We start from the raw sequence: 18,093 nt of genomic DNA on the forward strand, positions 1-18,093 counted from the left end.
ACCTTGTATTTTATTGATTTTTTAGACTAAAACTGTTTGAAAAGATTTAGTTTGTGAAGTGCGATATGAATTTCTTTTATCTAGCTGACCTTATTAAAATTTCTAATTATACTATATTAAACAAGTATAGGAATAACTTGTATTCTCCAGACATTCACCTCCTGGTCAAATCTTTGGAGCGAAACAACACAGGAAGAACAACAGTTTTCCAGTTTTTTTTCAGCTACTTTACACTTTGTGCCAATGTTGCTTCGGGTTTAAAGTTCGCGGCGTTAATATATTTAGATCGTGTGTAAACATTTCTCACTTTACCTACTTGTTGCAACTTCTTGTTTATGCGTAAGGCCATGCTCTGCCAATTGGGAAGAGCGGTGAAATGGGAAACCGGTTCAAAGTACTGGTGTTTGGATACAGAGGAGAAAACACTAATGGACTAAACGGTGATTGGTGGGGGTTTCGAAGAAAGTAATTTGAGAATCGGAATGTACAGATTTTATGTTTACCTAATATCATCTAAATTAGAAGTTTTGACAGGAGGCAATTAATGCCTCGTTTATTGTGATCAGTGTACATCCATCATGGCTGTAATTTGATTCGTGCTGTGCTAACTGAAGGAGACGCATGGTTATTTGTGGATTAAAGGTTAATCGTCATGCGATTTTAGTAAACAGTCATCGAATTTTCGAACAGACTCGCAAGGTCTTCCTCCGTCTGTGCACGTGGCGCTAGCTTCGTGATGCGTTCTTGCGGTAGAGTTCCTTTCACTAGACTTTGGATGTCGTCGCGTGTAAAACCTAGGGAATCCAGTCCATTTTCAATCTTCAGCTTGTACATGTATTGTCGAACCACGTCCGAGAGTATTGAACCTGCATCATTACGATTTGCCTGGAAAATTATGATTTATTTTTTTATATTTGTTAGACTGATGCATTTCTCGTATACATAGAATTTTTTTTTTCATTGTGTCTTTAGAACTTTTATCAACTAATAAATTGAAATTGAGGAATCTTATTTTCAACATTGCGAAACAGTTCACATAGCAATATGGCGTAATAGTCTGATGCCTAATATGTTTTGACTCTGTGAGATATAATTGTATATGGGGTAGGTGTACCAGTTATGGGCATAATGGTTCCCTATTTTATTATACGTGACCATTGAGTTGTTTTTTTTAATAATTTAGTGTGTTCAAGTAGTTTGATGTCAAATATACAGTGACCCCACGCAGTTGAATCACCCACAATTTATGAATCAGCTGATTTCAAAAGACAAAATTATTATCAAACTTGCCACAAAACATCACAGAATTATGTTTACACATAGTTGCTTATCAGTAAAAATAATTCTGTAATGTTTTGTGACAAGTTTGATAATAATTTTGTCTTTTGAAGTCAGCTGATTCATAAATTGTGGATGATTCAACTGCGTGGGGTGACTGTAGCTGGATGTTGAAATATTCAAACATATTCAAAATGTGAAAGTTTTCGAGAATTTACATATGGCCAAACAAAGAATCACTTCAGCCAGAACTGGTACACTTTCCCTAGATTTAAGTGTCAACAGCTAGTCTACTTTTGGTTGATTTTCACGATTAAACACGGATTAAACACTACTGACGCTTTCTGATATATTTTTTATAGACTATCGGGCTTTTGCAGATTCTCCGACATTACCTGGAAAACAATTACCCGGAATGCCATTTGCGAAAATTCATCTTTCTTATAATAATAACCTTGCTTTCAATTAGCCGCTTGACATTACTGAACTGGCTAACTACTACTGCAACTTTTCTTTTAACATCCGAACGTTGGTTCTCCAAGTAACTGTCATGTCTACCTAACTTAACCTAAATATATTTTTATATCCTATAACTCTGATACCTTTTACTTGTTCGTACCTACGGGATTTCTGAGCTATAATTACTGGCTGCTGTAGGCACCGAAGAGAGGGAGTTCCCGGACTGTGGACTGATTAACATCTAGTCTTTATTTACAGGATATAAAAGTAACAAATGTCAATAAAAGAGTAATGATAAGAACTTTCTATTGGTTGTGCTGCTTTTCTTAAAGTGTTGGTTATCCAATTTTCGTCTCCCCTAACGATAATTCCCCAAATGACCCATTTTCCCGAAAAGTTTTGACACTCTTAACTTTATACATTCCAAGGTCTGTCATCTGATATGTACCCTTCTTTATTTAATTGACGGTTCTTTAGAGTTTCAACAAACTCGGCATTTTTGGCAATATATGTTTAGTCGAATGTGACCAAATATCTTATCCATATGATTGCTTATTTTATTTCAAGTTTATCCCTCTGACACTGAGTTCAGTAAACAGACACTCAGAGTGATGACAATCGTAGAAAAAATAGCACAATCAAGTAAAGGTCCATGGAAAAGTTGATCTTTTGAGGTTCAACATCTCGGAATCCAAAGATGGATGTCATAACAACGAATTGTGTCCCTACTATCGATTGCCAAGGCACTAAACTTATTCTTGATCTTCTTTTTGAACTTTCCGCAAGTCACATAGCAAAAATAAGAATTGCACTGTTGTAAGTCGCTTTCCTCTCAATATAAGTGTTTTGATAATTTGATTCAACATTAAAGTAGGATTCTAAACTGTTTTAATTTAAGAGAAAAAAAAGTCATAACTCAAAACATTTACAAATGCTGAGTTGTAAGATTTATTGTAACACACCCTTCCTTATTGGATAAGCGATTCATATTCACCTCGTTATAATAAGCATTAAATATAACTAAACTTAGATATAGCTTTTTTCAATCTAAATACGGCATTTGTTTCTTATTAATTCACAAACAAATTACATGCACAATGAAACTTTGGTATCGTGATATTAGTTTATAACTTAAGATCTATATATTCATAGCTGTAAATGGTAGCTATTCAGCGGCTGACAGAGTTCCTTCATGCTAGTCACACTATAAACGAATGCAAAAATGGTCAGTTGGCACAGGCTCTCAGCTAATAATCGTAGGAATGTTCTAAGAACACTGAACTGAGGAGCAGGCTTCGTCCCAGTTGAGTCGTAACGCCGGCAAGAAGAACAACATATTTGATTTATAGCAGTTGGAGATGTATTGAATGTCCATGATTAGCCAAATATAATTTGTGCTAACAATCGTTGTTGTGGAGAATATAAATTGTATTGAAATTTACTGATAAAGACCATCGAAAATGTAAGATTTGGATTTCCGGGTAATGGTACATTCCGGTAAATAATTTTTCCGGGTAACGGTACATTCCGGTGAAAGTTTTTTGCCGGGAAATAGTCTGTGGTGAACTGTATTCCGGGTAATGGTATAGAATCACTTATGCAGGCAAGAGAAAAAAACACTTCGGATCAGTTTAACAGCTTTTTTAATAATGAACAATAGTATATCTACGGGGGCCCAGATAGCCGTAGCGGTAAACGCGCAGCTATTCAGCAAGACCAAGCTGAGGGTCGTGGGTTCGAATCCCACCGGTCAAGGATCTTTTCGGGTTGGAAATTTTCTCGACTTCCCAGGGCATAGAGTATCTTCGTACCTGCCACACGATATACACATGCAAAAATGGTCAATTGGCATAGAAAGCTCTCAGTTAATAACTGTGGAAGTGCTCATAAGAACACTAAGCTGAGAAGCAGGCTTTGTCCCAGTTGGGACGTAACGCCAGAAAGAAGAAGAAGTATATCTACACAGAAAAAAATCCGTTCTCGTATCCGTGAACAGCAGACGTGAACTCGTCAACAAGCAAAAATACACCGTGAACTAGATCATGTTTATGCGTAAACATGATAGTAGTTCATGGTGTATTTTTAACAGTACACGTTTTCCAGAATTCTTTTTTGAGCGTGTAGGATATCTAAAGATCCTGAATGGTGGCATAGTCCACACCTCCTTTGATTAGCTCCAACACTTTTTCATCCGCACAATGCGAACCAGACACAATTGATCCGGATACCGTCGCTCGCCCACAATGAGCATGCAACAGATTCAACGGATTAAATCCTACTCTTTATTCTGTCAGGATTTTATAATGTATATAAACACCTTTATTTTCTATCTTACAAGCAGGTGATTTGATTAGGCTTGTAAAAGTGAAAAAATGCTGTGGAAAATAAAAAGAGATTTACAACATGTGAATAATAGTCTAGCTTAGTTTTACTAAATTAGGCTGTTTGTGTTGAGAACGATAACACCTCAATGAATAACCCTGTTTGATGATAATTATGATAATATCGATTGAAAATCTTGTTTCAGATGCGTTCAATATCCAATGTTCGTCAAAGGTAGCTGCACAGTGTAACCAGAAACTATGTGAGCATTTGGTTGCATCAAAGTTTCTGAAGATGCCAATAGCTTGTGTAAACTGACGTCGCGGAACGTGATTAGCTTTGGGCAACGATGAAAGCAAAATGGCTGGATCAATGCAGAGTGTCTGAGAGTCGCAGACGTCAGCAGAGAGCAATACCGGGGTAGCTTTTCAAATGAGCTGTGGCAGATAATGCCTGATCATGGTATTCCGGCGATTTTGATTTGGATGATAGAGATCGCTGAATTTTTCGAAGTCAAGTGTTAGAATTACAGATGCGATGTTAAATTGGTTAGATTGAAGCAAAGAGATGCGCTTTCAAAATTACTGTTTAACATTGCAGGGTGCGTTCCGGACGTCTGGCGATTATATCGATCGCAGCTCAGTAGAGGAAGTTCTCGTTTCGCTGAAGAATGAGTCGGCGGGAATAGGCTGACCATCAACTCTATCAAAACGATTAACATGGTTGCAAAGTAGAGAAAGAGATAGGCCTAAAGGTTTTGGTGTTGAGGAAGTGCTTGATGGGGATGTGTTTGAAATTGTTGATTATCTTGGAAACTTGTAACATCTGACAGTCGTGGTTGATAATTGTTGATTACGATTTTTTTAAACATGTTTTATATTACTTGTTTTTATAAGAAGAGACTAATAGGAAGCTTGATTGGTTAGGACTATTCAAAAAATTCAGAAAAACAAACGATATTGGTGAACGTTAAGATTAAATCGATACAGAAGAATATAAAAACCAAGGGTACTTAATATGAGTGAAAAAGACGGTTGTCTAGAGTCAAGAAAATGCCGTAAGTGTAAGTCAAGTCGAAATTGAATAAAAACAAAAGTGATTAGAGAATAAGTAAGGGACATGGGGACCACCCACCCGGGGCAAGGGTGTCACCTCCAATTTCACATAGTTCACAGGGCAGCGAGAGCCGGAGAAAAGCGAATCCGGCGAATGGCACGCGGCACAATACTGTACCAGTCAGAGCCCGCCATGTGCAATGATCGAGAAGGGAATTCGCTGACCTATAAAACGGCGATGGTTGCCAGGTGGAAGGAGCACTTCCAGCAGTTGTTGAACTTTGGAGAGAAGGTAGGAGATAAGAGAGGTTAAAAGAGCTATCAGCGAGCTGAAGAACTGTAAGGCTGCTGGGAAGGACGAGATCTCGGTCGAGCTTCTCAAGCACGGATGTGAGCAGCTTTACCAGTCGATGCACGGTGTACTTCTTAAAGTATGAAAGTGAGAGCGACTGCTAATTATAAAGGAGTGTGCCAATTATAAACGAGTGTGCTAATTATAAAGGAACTACCTTGCTGAATTCGGCGTACAAAATGCTGTTGCTCATCTTAACAGACTCGTGTTAAAGCAGCCTATGGACATGCCCTATATCAACTGCAGCGATTTGCAGTTGACAGGATGTCCCGGGCCCGATCAATCTGACAAGCCAATCGAGCCTTCTGTCATCATAGAAGATGATGTCTCCATCGATGTCGATAGCCTGTGTTAAACAGACTGGGATCGCTTGAGGAGTTCTTTGTCGGTGAATACCAAGCTGGTTTTCGCGAGGGCCACCTTACGAAAGATAAATTCCGGGAGTATAACTTGTAGACTCACCATATATTTATTGATTTCCAAGCGGCGTACGATTCAGTGGAAACATGAGCTGTGGCAGATAATGTCTGAGCATGGTTTACCGGCGAAACTAATAAAACTGATACGTGCTATGCTCTATGGTTCGAAATCAAGCGTTCGAATTGCTGACGAGTTGTTAACTTCGTTAATGACGTTAGACGGATTGAAGGAGGGAGACGCAGTTTCTAATTTGCTGTTAAACATTGCACTCGAAGGTGCTATTAGGAGATATGACGTGCAGAGAAACGGCACTATCATCACACGATCGCACATGCTCTTTGGCTTTGTGGACGATTTCGACCTTATTGGAATCGATCGCAGGTCAGTAGAGAAGACTTTCCTGCCTCTGAAGAGGGAGACAGCTAAGATAGGCTTGACCATTAATTCTACCAAAACGAAGTACATGGTTGCAGTCGAAATAGAGGTATGCTTAGTGGTGTAGGTGCTGGTGTAGAAGAGGATGAGTTTGAAGTTGTTGAAAAATGGGTTTATCTTGGGACACTTGTGACACGTGAGAACGACGTTTCCCGCGAAGTGATAAGACGTGTTACGAATAGGGCTTTTTACGGACTATGTAACCAGCTTAGGTCCCGCAACTTGCAAACGTAAACAAATTTCGCCCTGTATGAAACAGCTATACATAGACATTCCACGGGATTTCCGTGCATTTTCTTATATTAGAAATTTTCAATAAACGTCTTCTTTACAATCGGCTGCCCGAAGCAAACACTTTGGTACAGTAATGTTTGACAATCTCTTTTAGAGAAGTTCCATTATTTCTAATAGCTTTGAGTAAAGTATTTCTTTAATTATCAGCACGTTCTGTTTTTCTATGATAATTGCGAACGTTTTTTTACTTTTATATAGCTACTTAAAGAGAAAACAGAAATTCATTTTGTAATGTGAAACTTTTCGCTTGTCCCATGTGATTAGCAAATTGATGGTGTTTTAATTTAATTATTTTTGGGTCTACGTCGAATCACTATAACTTTTTTTTTATTTCAGTTTGGAATTATCAGAGAGGACAACTTAGAAGTGGTGCAGAAAATTATTGTCCGTAACTTTTTTTCCACTAAAACATCTAAATAAGATTGCACGCCGCTAACGTGTTACAGAGTAGTAGCTGACAGGATAATCTTTCGATACATTATGTAATAATGGTTACAAATCTCAAGAATCTTTTACCTATCGTAACGCGGGTAGATCACCTTTACGAGGTGCGTTACGGGGTAAGATCTACCATACACTGTAAACTCATCATTACCCTTTAATTTTGAAAAAATACCCATTATTTTTTGATGTATGAAGACGTCAAAATAAAGGGTAAATTATTTTTTTGAATAATGGGTGTTTAGTACCCTTTAATATATTCCGGCCATTTACTTTTTAATGGGTGAAAATTTCCTTGCAATTTAAAAATAGATTTAACTTCTTCCTCAGACCCTGCCCAAGATATAATAGTTTATGTACACAAACCCGTAACAATTTAACAAAAACCAGAATAGCCAGTAATTTCAAGGTATGTGCATTCAAATTATTTTCCTATCGTGTTCTTACTATGAAAACAATCAAATTTCACAGGATGTTTGCCCGAGACTTCTGATGCCAAGTCTCGTATGCTTGTCCCGCTGCACATGCACCTCCGGTAGCAGCAGTACTAGGCCAGCAGCCTTTAATAAATAATGCTTTAATAAATAATGCTCCCGCATCGGGAGCCTTTAATAAATAATGCTCCCGCATCGGACTAAATTATGTGTTATTATATTATTCAATAAAATGTTTTTATGATCATAGTTTTCTATTGATTATTTATCTTAGAAATGAAACATTAAAATCGATTTGCATTTTATATATTTCAAAAAGAGTAAATTTTACTTCTGTTTCTTTTACTCTTGTTTCTTAGTTTTTGGATAATGGGTAAAACTCACTCGTTAATCTGATGTACAAGCCGTTTACTCTTTAATGAGTAAAGGCCCTTTATTCTTTTTATGAGTTAAACTAGTTTCTTTCAAAGAGGGTACTTTTTTACCCTTTAAAGGGTACTATGATCTTACAGTGTATTGCACTCTTGTTGAATCTGTTCTTGTGAATACTTATAAGATACGGTCGGAAGAGTATAAGAGAGTAACAAGCCACTAAGACCTACCTATTTGTCCTAGATGATGAGGAGGTCGAAGTGGAAAAATGGCTCAATCAGCAACTGAGGTTGGTTTCAACTCATGAGACAATTTCTTTCCGAGTTCAAGAGTTTATCATTCGATATCTAGGAGGGAAACGATTCCGAATCGGTGGAGTAGCGAACTCTTAAATTCTAAAATAAGTTTTCTGTTTCAAGGAATCTAAATGTCTCATGCGATGAAACCTGTTCACAGTTTCAAAAAACGACTTTGAATCTTATAAATAGAAGCAACAATTTGATACGCTAGAGTACCGATGCATGGTCAAAATCAGTATCATTCAACCAGCTTAGTGGCCGAAACTGATTAAGGGGCGCGCTTTTGAGAGTTTAATGGTGACAAAATGTTTTCTCCAAAAGGTATAAATAGCGGTATCTTTTTCTAAAGAGGCTCTATGCAAAATGGTAAAGAATGATATTTGTATAAAAAACGACTACTTCATTATTTGTCAATAGTAATGGAGTAGAACGACATGCACTAAACAAAGGACAAGAGTACACCACAAAAGATCAAAGAAAACTGATCGCAGTGGTTCATCCCGAACAGAAACAGAAGAATCGTAAGATTTAAGGCTTACGAATGAGTTTGAGACGTCAATTCACATATTCAGTAAAATTTACAAATTATTTTTACTCATCTCATTTACCCACTTGCCCCGCGGTACCTTATTTCTTATTTTTCGGAATCCCATCAATAACGTAATTTAGAACAAGAGGTGAGTTTAGTCTATTTTCTCTATTGGCTAGTTCTTTACACATTGATTTGAAAAGTAATGATTCTACAGCAACATAAAATAAAGAAAATTTGAAGTGCATATCTTTTATTTATTTAGTAATGATAACAGAAGGTAAATGGTAATAAAAATGAATATGAAAGTGTGATGTAGGGTAAGTGTACCAGTTTTGGCCACCCTAAGGAAAAATATTGTTTATTTATAAATCAAAAGACCTTTGGTTACTGTCTGGACATTAAACGAAAGCTTTCAATCCATGCTCAGCAGGGAAAATATAAAAACTAATCAGAAACTTTGTTTTTGTATTAAAAATGGTGGTGGCGAATACTGGACCACTTGCACCAGTATTCGCCACGATTTTAATTTCGGTTCCTGAATTCGCCACTTACGTTGATTTCTTATGGAGGGTGGCGAATTCAGGAACAGGTGGCGAAAAATAGGTGCAAAGGAGCAAAAAGTTTAAGGAAAATGATTTTTTTCTATTATTTTCTGAGAAAATTTTGCGGTTTCCAAGAATGTTTCCGTATCATCTCAAAGCAATTTAGCAAACACTAAACAATTGGCAACCATATATGAAGTAAAACGGTATAAAATCTGGGGTGGCGAATAACGAGTACATGGCGAATACCGGTACACCTTCCCTAATTTTGATAAAAAAAAAATGTAGCTGTGATAATGAAAAATGATATAATGGGAAGTATATCTGATGTGTATTATGAAATTTAATAAGTGATAATCGGCGATATAAGTTATAGTGTTAAAAACAAAAGTATCGATACCAAAAGTGTGGTAATTATGCGAAAGTGATCAATGAAATGAGATGGGGAATAAGGAACTTTTTTTTTTTTTTTTTTTTTTTTTTTTTTTTGAGTGACCCTCCGCTCTCCCCCATACCAAAAAGCTCATGACGAGCCCCCTGGTAATGGACACTCAATTCTCAGCCACAGGCAACACTAAATTAAGAAAACAAATATTTATAAGAGGCTGAGAATAATCAAAAATGACAACAACAGGGAGTTTGAAACAAAATAACTAAGCTAAGTGCTTCTAGTGGATTGTAAATCCTTTTAAAGAAGCAATATGAAAAAGAAAATTTTACACTACAAATACGAAATTATAAATAAATACGAATTATTATTACTAAACAGTTAAACTAATTGTTTGGAGACGATTAACTTTTTTTTGTTTTTACGACATAGTTTCAATTCAAATAAGTAAATGTGGAATTCTTCGCCGCAGGAATTCTTTAAGGTTAGTTTTGAAGGACAAGCTGTTAGTAATTTGTTGGAGATGTCTAGGTAAAACGTTATATTTCGAAGGACCAAGGAAGGAAAAACGTTTTTGACCAAAATTGGAATGCGCTCTAGATCGAGAGAGAGTATTGAATTGTCTAGTATTATGAATACGAGAAGCAATGTTGAGGGTTATGTTATGATGCAATAACGGATTGTGGAGAACATTATGAACCATTTGCAGCGTTTGCTGTTCGCAGATTCCTAAAATTGGTAAAGCGCGATGGGGTAGCTCAGTATACAAACGGACAGTTGAAAACAGGATTGGTAAATTGAAGATAATTTTGAGGCAGCGATTTTGGAGGGTTTGAAGTTTTTTGAGCTTAGATTTGCATGCTCTACCCCATGAAAGAGTAAGATAATTCAGATGAGAATGAATATGGGCATAATAAAACAGAAGTAAAGCTTTGCGTGGAAGGTAGGATACTACTCGTTTAAGGACTCCACACATTGCTGAAATTTTATTGCAGACCGTTTTAATATGTTGATCCCAAGATAATGTGCAATCAAGGGTTAGACCCAAATATTTAAAGGAATCAACTTTTTCGATAATAGCAGTACCAATAATGATGCTAGGTGTATTCGGTTGAGCTTTTCTTGGTGATCTGAAAATCATATACTTTGTTTTTTTCAGGTTCAAAGAAAGGAGATTGCAGGCAAAATAACTTTGAAGTAAACGCAGATCTTCACACATATTTGTTGTTATTAGTTCGGGATTTATATTAGGGTAAAACAATGCCGTATCGTCAGCAAAAAGCCTCGGAGTACCTTTCAGATTAATTTTGCATATATCATTTATGTAAATTAGAAAAAGAAGAGGCCCAATGTTGCTCCCTTGCGGAACTCCTGTAGATATTTCTTTTAGAGAACTGTTCACCCCATCAATTGATACCAACTGTTTTCTAGTGTTCAAGTAGCTACGAATAATATTATTAACGACACCTCTTATTCCATACAGATCTAGCTTGCTAAGTAATATGTTGTGGTCCAAAGTATCAAATGCCTTTTTCAAGTCAAGAAACAGAGCACCGACAAACTTTTTAGAATCAGTTTCTTCAAGAATCTTTTCGACAAGTTCTGTTATGGCTATTGAACTGCTGCACCCAGAGCGAAAACCGTATTGCATGCTGTATAATACATTATTCCTGTCGAAAAACTTCATTAAACGTGTCACCAAAAGCTTTTCAAATATTTTGTTAAATACAGATAAAGTGGATATAGGCCGATAATTATCTGCTAAACAGCGATCTCCTGATTTAAAAATTGGTATGACTTTAGCAACTTTGAGGCATTCAGGATATAAACCTGTTTCAATTATTAAGTTAAAAGAATCCGCAAGTATACGGGAAAAGGCTACAACATTGTTTTTGATTATTTTTGCCGGTATGCAGTCTGGGCCGGAACTTTTGTTCGAATTCAAGTCGTTGATAAGAAGTGTAACCTCATTTATAGAAGCAGGCTGTAGAAAACATGATTCCGAAATCGGATTTATGTACTGCAATGGGTTTTCAAGTGTAGATGGAATTTGTTGGGCCAATTTACAGCCAACTGTTGAAAAATGCTCATTAAAGGCTTCGCATACCATTTTTGCATCAGAAATGTATTGACCATTCACATTCAGTGTCAATTCGGTATTGGTTTTTGATTTTCCTAAGATAGAGTTGATATTTTTCCATAATTTTGAATGGGTGGTGTTATTCAACAAGTTCTCATAATACCTCTTTTTTGTTTGCTTTTTAGCGACATCTAATTTGCTTGATATATGTTTTAGAAGTTCGGCTAGGTGAGAATTATTTGGATATTTACGACACTTTTTCAAATAGTTGTTTTTAAGTTTGACCAAAGACCACAATTCTAAATTCATCCAAGGACAATGCGTACCTTTAATATTAACCGTTTTGGACATTGTTCTAGTACAGTTTTTCAAAAGCGTATTATATTTAGCAATGATATTACTCAAACAAGTGTCAACATTGTCTATAACTCCGATGGTATCGATAAAAGACTTGAAATCTCTATGCAGTTTATCGTGATTAACTATGTTTTTCGACAGCACAACTCTATCTGAACGGAAACGTAAACCAAATTCTGACAATATGAGCGAATGATCACTAACATCATTTAAAATAGTATGGTTATATAAGCGATGGGCATCAGACATTTTACATATAACATGGTCAAGAACATTGGAACTGGCTGGTCTGGTAACAAATGAATTTGAACATAAAAAGTTATAAGATTGCAAAAGATATTTGTATTTGAGAACAACATTGTTATTTATTAGGTTAACAGGTACATTAACATCGCCAAAGATGAAACAGGGGTGACTATTACTCTTATTAAGCCAGCATTCAATGAATTCATAAAACACATTGAAGTCAAATGATGGTGGTCGATAAACACCATGAATTTCATACTTTTCCCCATTCATTTTAAGTTCAACAGATATATGATGGAATCCTCCACTAGATAGATTTTCAAGAACATTATATTTTATGGTGTCTCTAATATACACAGCCAATCCACCTGACGAATTTTCCCGACTAGAAAAAATGCTATTGTAACCATTTATTTTATATAATCCAGTATTATCGGCCTTGATCCACGTTTCTCCCAGTATTATAACGTCAATAGGTACCACAAAGTGATCAATAGACAACAAAATATTATCAAACTTACTCATATCATTTATTCCACGGACATTCCACTGTAAAACACGCAAATATTTCGAAGAATTTCTTCCACAAGACACATTGAACTCATCAATATGATTATGATAATAATTTAAAGACTTATCCATTACTAAAATTTATATTGAGACATAAACATACACACATAAGACTACTGTTACATTGAAATTGATGATGGAACAAACTAATAAACATTCTTCTTTCTCTTTGGTGATGGTGATTGGTTCATAGCGACCGAGTAAGCATTCATAATACGGTTCAAATCATCTCTGGTTTTGATTACATCGGGTTTCGAATCTTCATGCTTCTTAACAAGTATCCCTCCGCCTCTTCCAGGCCAAACAAACTTAATCTTCAGCAGTTCCTGGGACTCGCGCATTTTACGAAGAAGCTCCAATGAAAGCGGAACTTTTAATTTCGTTCTTCACTTTAACCACTTTAGTAGCATTCCAGGTCTTATCATAAATCTATAGTAGTCTGGAATACGAGATTGCAAAACTACGGCAAGGGCTGATCGTTGCTAAGCTAAGAGCAGGGGGGTATACGCAACGAGGTTCGCCTACCGTTCATGTTTTGTGGGTGTATTCGTTTGGCTCACAACGCTGCTAGGCATACTGCTGTTTGAGTGTTGAAATTAGGGACGTTCCGATACTGTGAAGTATCGATATTTGATTCGATCTTTCTATTCTTTCTGGCGTTACGTCCCCACTGGGACAGAGCCTGCTTCTCAGCTTAGTGTTCTTATGAGCACATCCACAGTTATTAACTGAGAGCTTACTATGCCAATGACCATTTTTGCATGCGTATATCGTGTGGCAGGTACGAAGATACCAGGTCCGTCACACTCGGGCTCAGATTGGGTACCACTTCTAGTACTGCATTTGGTCCCTCGGTAGTGCAAAAGGTACCCAAGTTTGACAGATCGCAGTACACTTTGAACGGCATTCTAGATTACCTTATGAGCCATAAAATTTTGGGCAACTGCAAGGGACATCGGGGTCTTTAATTTGTCTTTGAAGATACTCTATGCCCTGGGAGGTCGAGAAAATTTCCAACCCGAAAAGATCCTCGACCGGTGGGATTCGAACCCACGACCCTCAGCTTGGTCTTGCTGAATAGCTGCGCGTTTATCGCTACGGCTATCAAAGTATCGATACCATCGATATATTGATTCAAAATATTGATATATCAATAATAATAGAGAAAAAATCCTATATAGCTTAGTGACCTGCATTTAGTTTCCCAAGAGTCAATAAAAATCTTCGGATATTCAAGATTACTGGTATTTTAACCGATATGCAGGCTTGATAATTCTCCTCAACATCATTAGAGTTCGATGAAATACTCTTGAGCAGCGTGCTGCCTTTGCCTCTTTGCGAGGGAGCGAAAAAATGCCAAGCAGAGAGGCGACAAAAAATGAGCGAGGAAGATGCAGCACAAAACACAACAGAGTAAAATTCCATCAAAAAAGGGTGCTCTGACAACTCCCCGAGGACTGCCTTGTTCGGGCGGCAGACTCAAGAGTTCGTTTGAAGTGTGAGTAAAGGTGAGCATCGCAACAAGAGATAGAGAGTACCTGAAAAATTCCTCGCATTTTTGAATCGCTAGAGGATCTGTATTGAAAATTTTGAGTTCAATTTTCACTCCTCAGAAAAACGGCAAAATCGCCTCCTCTTTGCATCGCAGAGGAATTTCTATCAAGTATGGATATGGACATAAACATCCTCTGTTGAGGTACATTATAGTACAATACGAAAGGTAACTACTTTTTGAAATACAAAAAATAAAATATGTATGAAGAAAACTTTAAAATTGGTTTCTTTATATTTATGTACGATATATCGAAAGGAAATATCGATATCACCGATATATTGAAAAGGAAATATCGATACCAAAATATCGAATATCGAAAGCAAAATATCGATGTTCCGATATATCGGAAGTATCGGAACGTCCCTAGTTGAAATGCTTCAGCATTTGCTGTCTGGCATGGCCCGCGTTTCGACCTGTGCTGTTTGGGTTTGGGCGAGCTTTGTTTGTAGTTGACAGCCGTACACCCACCCTGGCTAAGAGAGACTCGCGAAAAGGAAAAAAAGCAACGTCATATGCAGCCCAGATTCCGCTGTCACGAAACGTCAAATGTAGCCCATCGTTTTTATGGCTGGAAAAGTGACAAGTACCTATTGTATTCGAAATAAACTATCATAAAGAACATCAGTTAGCGGAGCAAAGATGCTGTTAAATCTAAACACAAGACTAGTTATATATAATGTCTGCTACGTTTGCTAGCGTGAAGTTTCACAAAAAGGTCGGTTTGATGCAAACGTAGGGGGATTAGGGGCATAATGAACATACGGGGCGAAATGGACACCCTCTCAATATCTGATAATACACATATTTCATCAAAAGTTCATTCACTGCATGAAATCTGTAATGCATTTGAAATGCTTGACGGTAAAACATTTTATTTTTTGCTTCAATTGTTCTTTAAAATTTGACTTAAAATTTTTCTCAGTTTCAAATTGGCATATAAGCAAGACCGTGGAAGAATCTAATTTTTGAACAAAGTAACGAACCCAGAAAGGTTCTTTTTAGCTATTATGATTGAGGGAGAGTCCTTTTGCATATCGGAATGATTGACAGTCATTGAATATGTTGGAATAACTAAATTTCATACAGGTGTTCATTTCGCCCCGATACCTTTTTACCAGCCTTGTTTTCGACCCAATTTTCTATCTCGCTTTTCTGACATATGATATGATTTTTATCACTATGAATGAATGTGGCACGTCGTACTAACATCAAACTTGAAAACTAGCCGGGGGTAAATTGAAAACATTGCCATTTAAGGGTCTTAAAACGAACATTTGCTTAACGTGTCCATTATGCCCCTAATTCCCCTAATAGTTTTTTTTTGCTGAGATGTTCATTTAAGAGTTTGAACGGCTTGCGCATGATTGATGTAAACACTAAGTGGAGTAAGAAAAAAACTCAGCAATCGCAGAAAAAGAAGACCGTCTCCGCGAGTCTCGTCTCAGCTGCTAGGGTACACAGTGACCATTTGAGCGACATTGCTTATGAACGTGTGTGTGATGAATGCTTATGAAGCAAATGTTAGGAAGAAGCTTAGGACAAAATAAAAGTCCCAGTACTGCCCCCACAAAACAAACAAAAAAAAATCGATCTATCTTACCTTCGAAACATTTGCTCCTAGCAATTCGGCAGCTTCCAGATGTCGTTCCGGACAAGAGGCAGCAGTAAATTTAAAAACTGCTGGAGCTGTCATCACTACCGATAGCCCATGTGGTATAATCGGATGGTCGCCACTATATCCATCAGGAACGAACTTTTTCACATGTCCTGAAATTGGATACGACAACCCATGGCAAAGATGGACTCCGGCATTGCCAAATCCTACTCCAGCCATCGTTGATGCTAAATGCATGTTGGAACGAGCCTTAAGGTCGTCTTGGTTGAACACAGCCGATATAAAATTTTCACATATAATCTTCAATGCAAAACGAGCCCACACGTCGGAAATAGGATTACTTCCTTGATACGGTGGACGAAGATTTGGATTCATGGGGGCCGATCCACGTTCGGTGTAAGGAATTGCGGTGAAACTCTCCAAAGCATGACAAAATACATCGAACCCACAATAGGCAGCGACCTTCTCAGGTTGACTTAGAGTGTGCAGTGGATCAATTAGTCCCAATTGAGGTCTCAAATATTTACTGGAAATACCTGTTTTTGCGTGTAGTGGTTTGTAATCAAAAATCGCCACTCCCGTTGTTTCGGAACCAGTCCCGGCCGTAGTCGGAACGGCTATTAGAGGTTTCAGTTTTACATTAACCTCTTTTGCTTTGCCTATGGGAGCGTTGACGTAATCTAGAAATTCTGCTTCGCGATCGGCACTGAATAGATTGGCCACCTTGCAGGTATCGATAACGGACCCACCTCCAATAGCAACAAACGAATCGAACTTATTTTGGCGAGCATATTCGGCAGCATGAAGTAAGCTGAAATAAATAAAATGCAAGATTGTTCCTTAAGAACAACTTCTTCTAGCAACAAACCTTTGATCAGTTGGCTCAACGCGTGTTTCGTCGTAAACCTGGTACTGGATTCCACAACGCGTCAGTGAATCAAACGCTACCTTGACCGAATTGAGTTTTGCCACATTACGGTCCGTAACAATGCATACATTCTTTGCATTGAGATTTTGCAGATCATGTCCCAGTTCTTTACTAACACCCGGCCCGTAGCGTATAGTTGAAGAAGACATCTGAAATTGAACTTTGTATGTAATCAAATCTTCAACTGCGGTCAAAGGTTGTTATAACTTCGAAAGCGTATTCATTTTCTGAAGATACATTCAAGCCTCCAGTGGATGACCGCGAATGAGCCGGACAGCTACATCTGAAAGGTGTCAGCAAGTGTGAATAGTATTATTCCAATTGGATATCATACAAACTTACGATCCACTAGAAATCACTTTCATCAGAGATGATATTCTGGCTTTAGACATCATTTTAAATGCTATCGTTTGGAAAACTGAAGCAGCTAAAATCTCAGCAACATCAATCAGTTGGCCTATCTTATTCGACTCAGCTGTTTTGAGCTTTGACTACTGCCGAACATATCTGCATTTTGCGTTTGCGCGCTAGAATGTATTGGTAAGCCAGCTCAAATATCAAACTTGTGGTGAGTTTCGTAAAGCGTTTTCATGCTTAATCAGAAGCTTTTCGTTTGTCGGCTCGAAATAGTCAAGACAACAACATTATTGATCGATATGTGATTATTAGTAATGGAAGCAGATAGAAGTTTTCCACGTCCATTAAAATTGTAGAAATGAAGAAATAGCTACCTACTACAAAACGTTTTGAAATACTTTTCGCTATTGTACCAATAGTGGGAATCACGAACCTTGAAATCATGGGGACACAAAATAATAAAAACAACATGGCAAAAACAAGATCATGTGTAGATTTTTTTCTGGGGGAAACAAAGAGGCAGCTTGTTGTTGTACCAGTATTAATATGGATAATTTTCAGGAATTTGAGGCCCAGATAGCCGTAGCGGTGAACGCGCAGCTATTCTGCATGACCAAGCTGAGCGTCGTGGGTTCGAATCCCACCGGTCGAGGATCTTTTCGGGTTGGAAATTTTCATGACTTCCCAGGGCATAGAGTATCTTCGTACCTGCCACACGATATACACATGCAAAAATGGTCATTGGCATAGAAAGCTCTTAGT

At 37.5% G+C, this 18,093-nt stretch overlaps 1 protein-coding gene across 1 annotated transcript; it reads right to left on the minus strand.

The window, feature by feature from the left end:
• Positions 1-485: 485 nt before the first annotated feature.
• Positions 486-17,450, minus strand: LOC5578877 (probable hydroxyacid-oxoacid transhydrogenase, mitochondrial). Its single transcript, XM_001664014.2, has 5 exons — positions 17,317-17,450; positions 17,182-17,257; positions 16,915-17,123; positions 16,032-16,857; positions 486-885 (listed from the first exon to the last, which is right to left on the minus strand). Exons 1-5 carry the CDS (start codon positions 17,367-17,369, stop codon positions 661-663), a joined length of 1,389 nt encoding a protein of 462 aa, XP_001664064.2. The 5' UTR covers positions 17,370-17,450; the 3' UTR covers positions 486-660.
• Positions 17,451-18,093: the final 643 nt, after the last annotated feature.

Source organism: Aedes aegypti, chromosome 2 (genome assembly GCF_002204515.2).
Source record: "Aedes aegypti strain LVP_AGWG chromosome 2, AaegL5.0 Primary Assembly, whole genome shotgun sequence".
Classification (NCBI taxonomy): domain Eukaryota; kingdom Metazoa; phylum Arthropoda; class Insecta; order Diptera; family Culicidae; genus Aedes; species Aedes aegypti.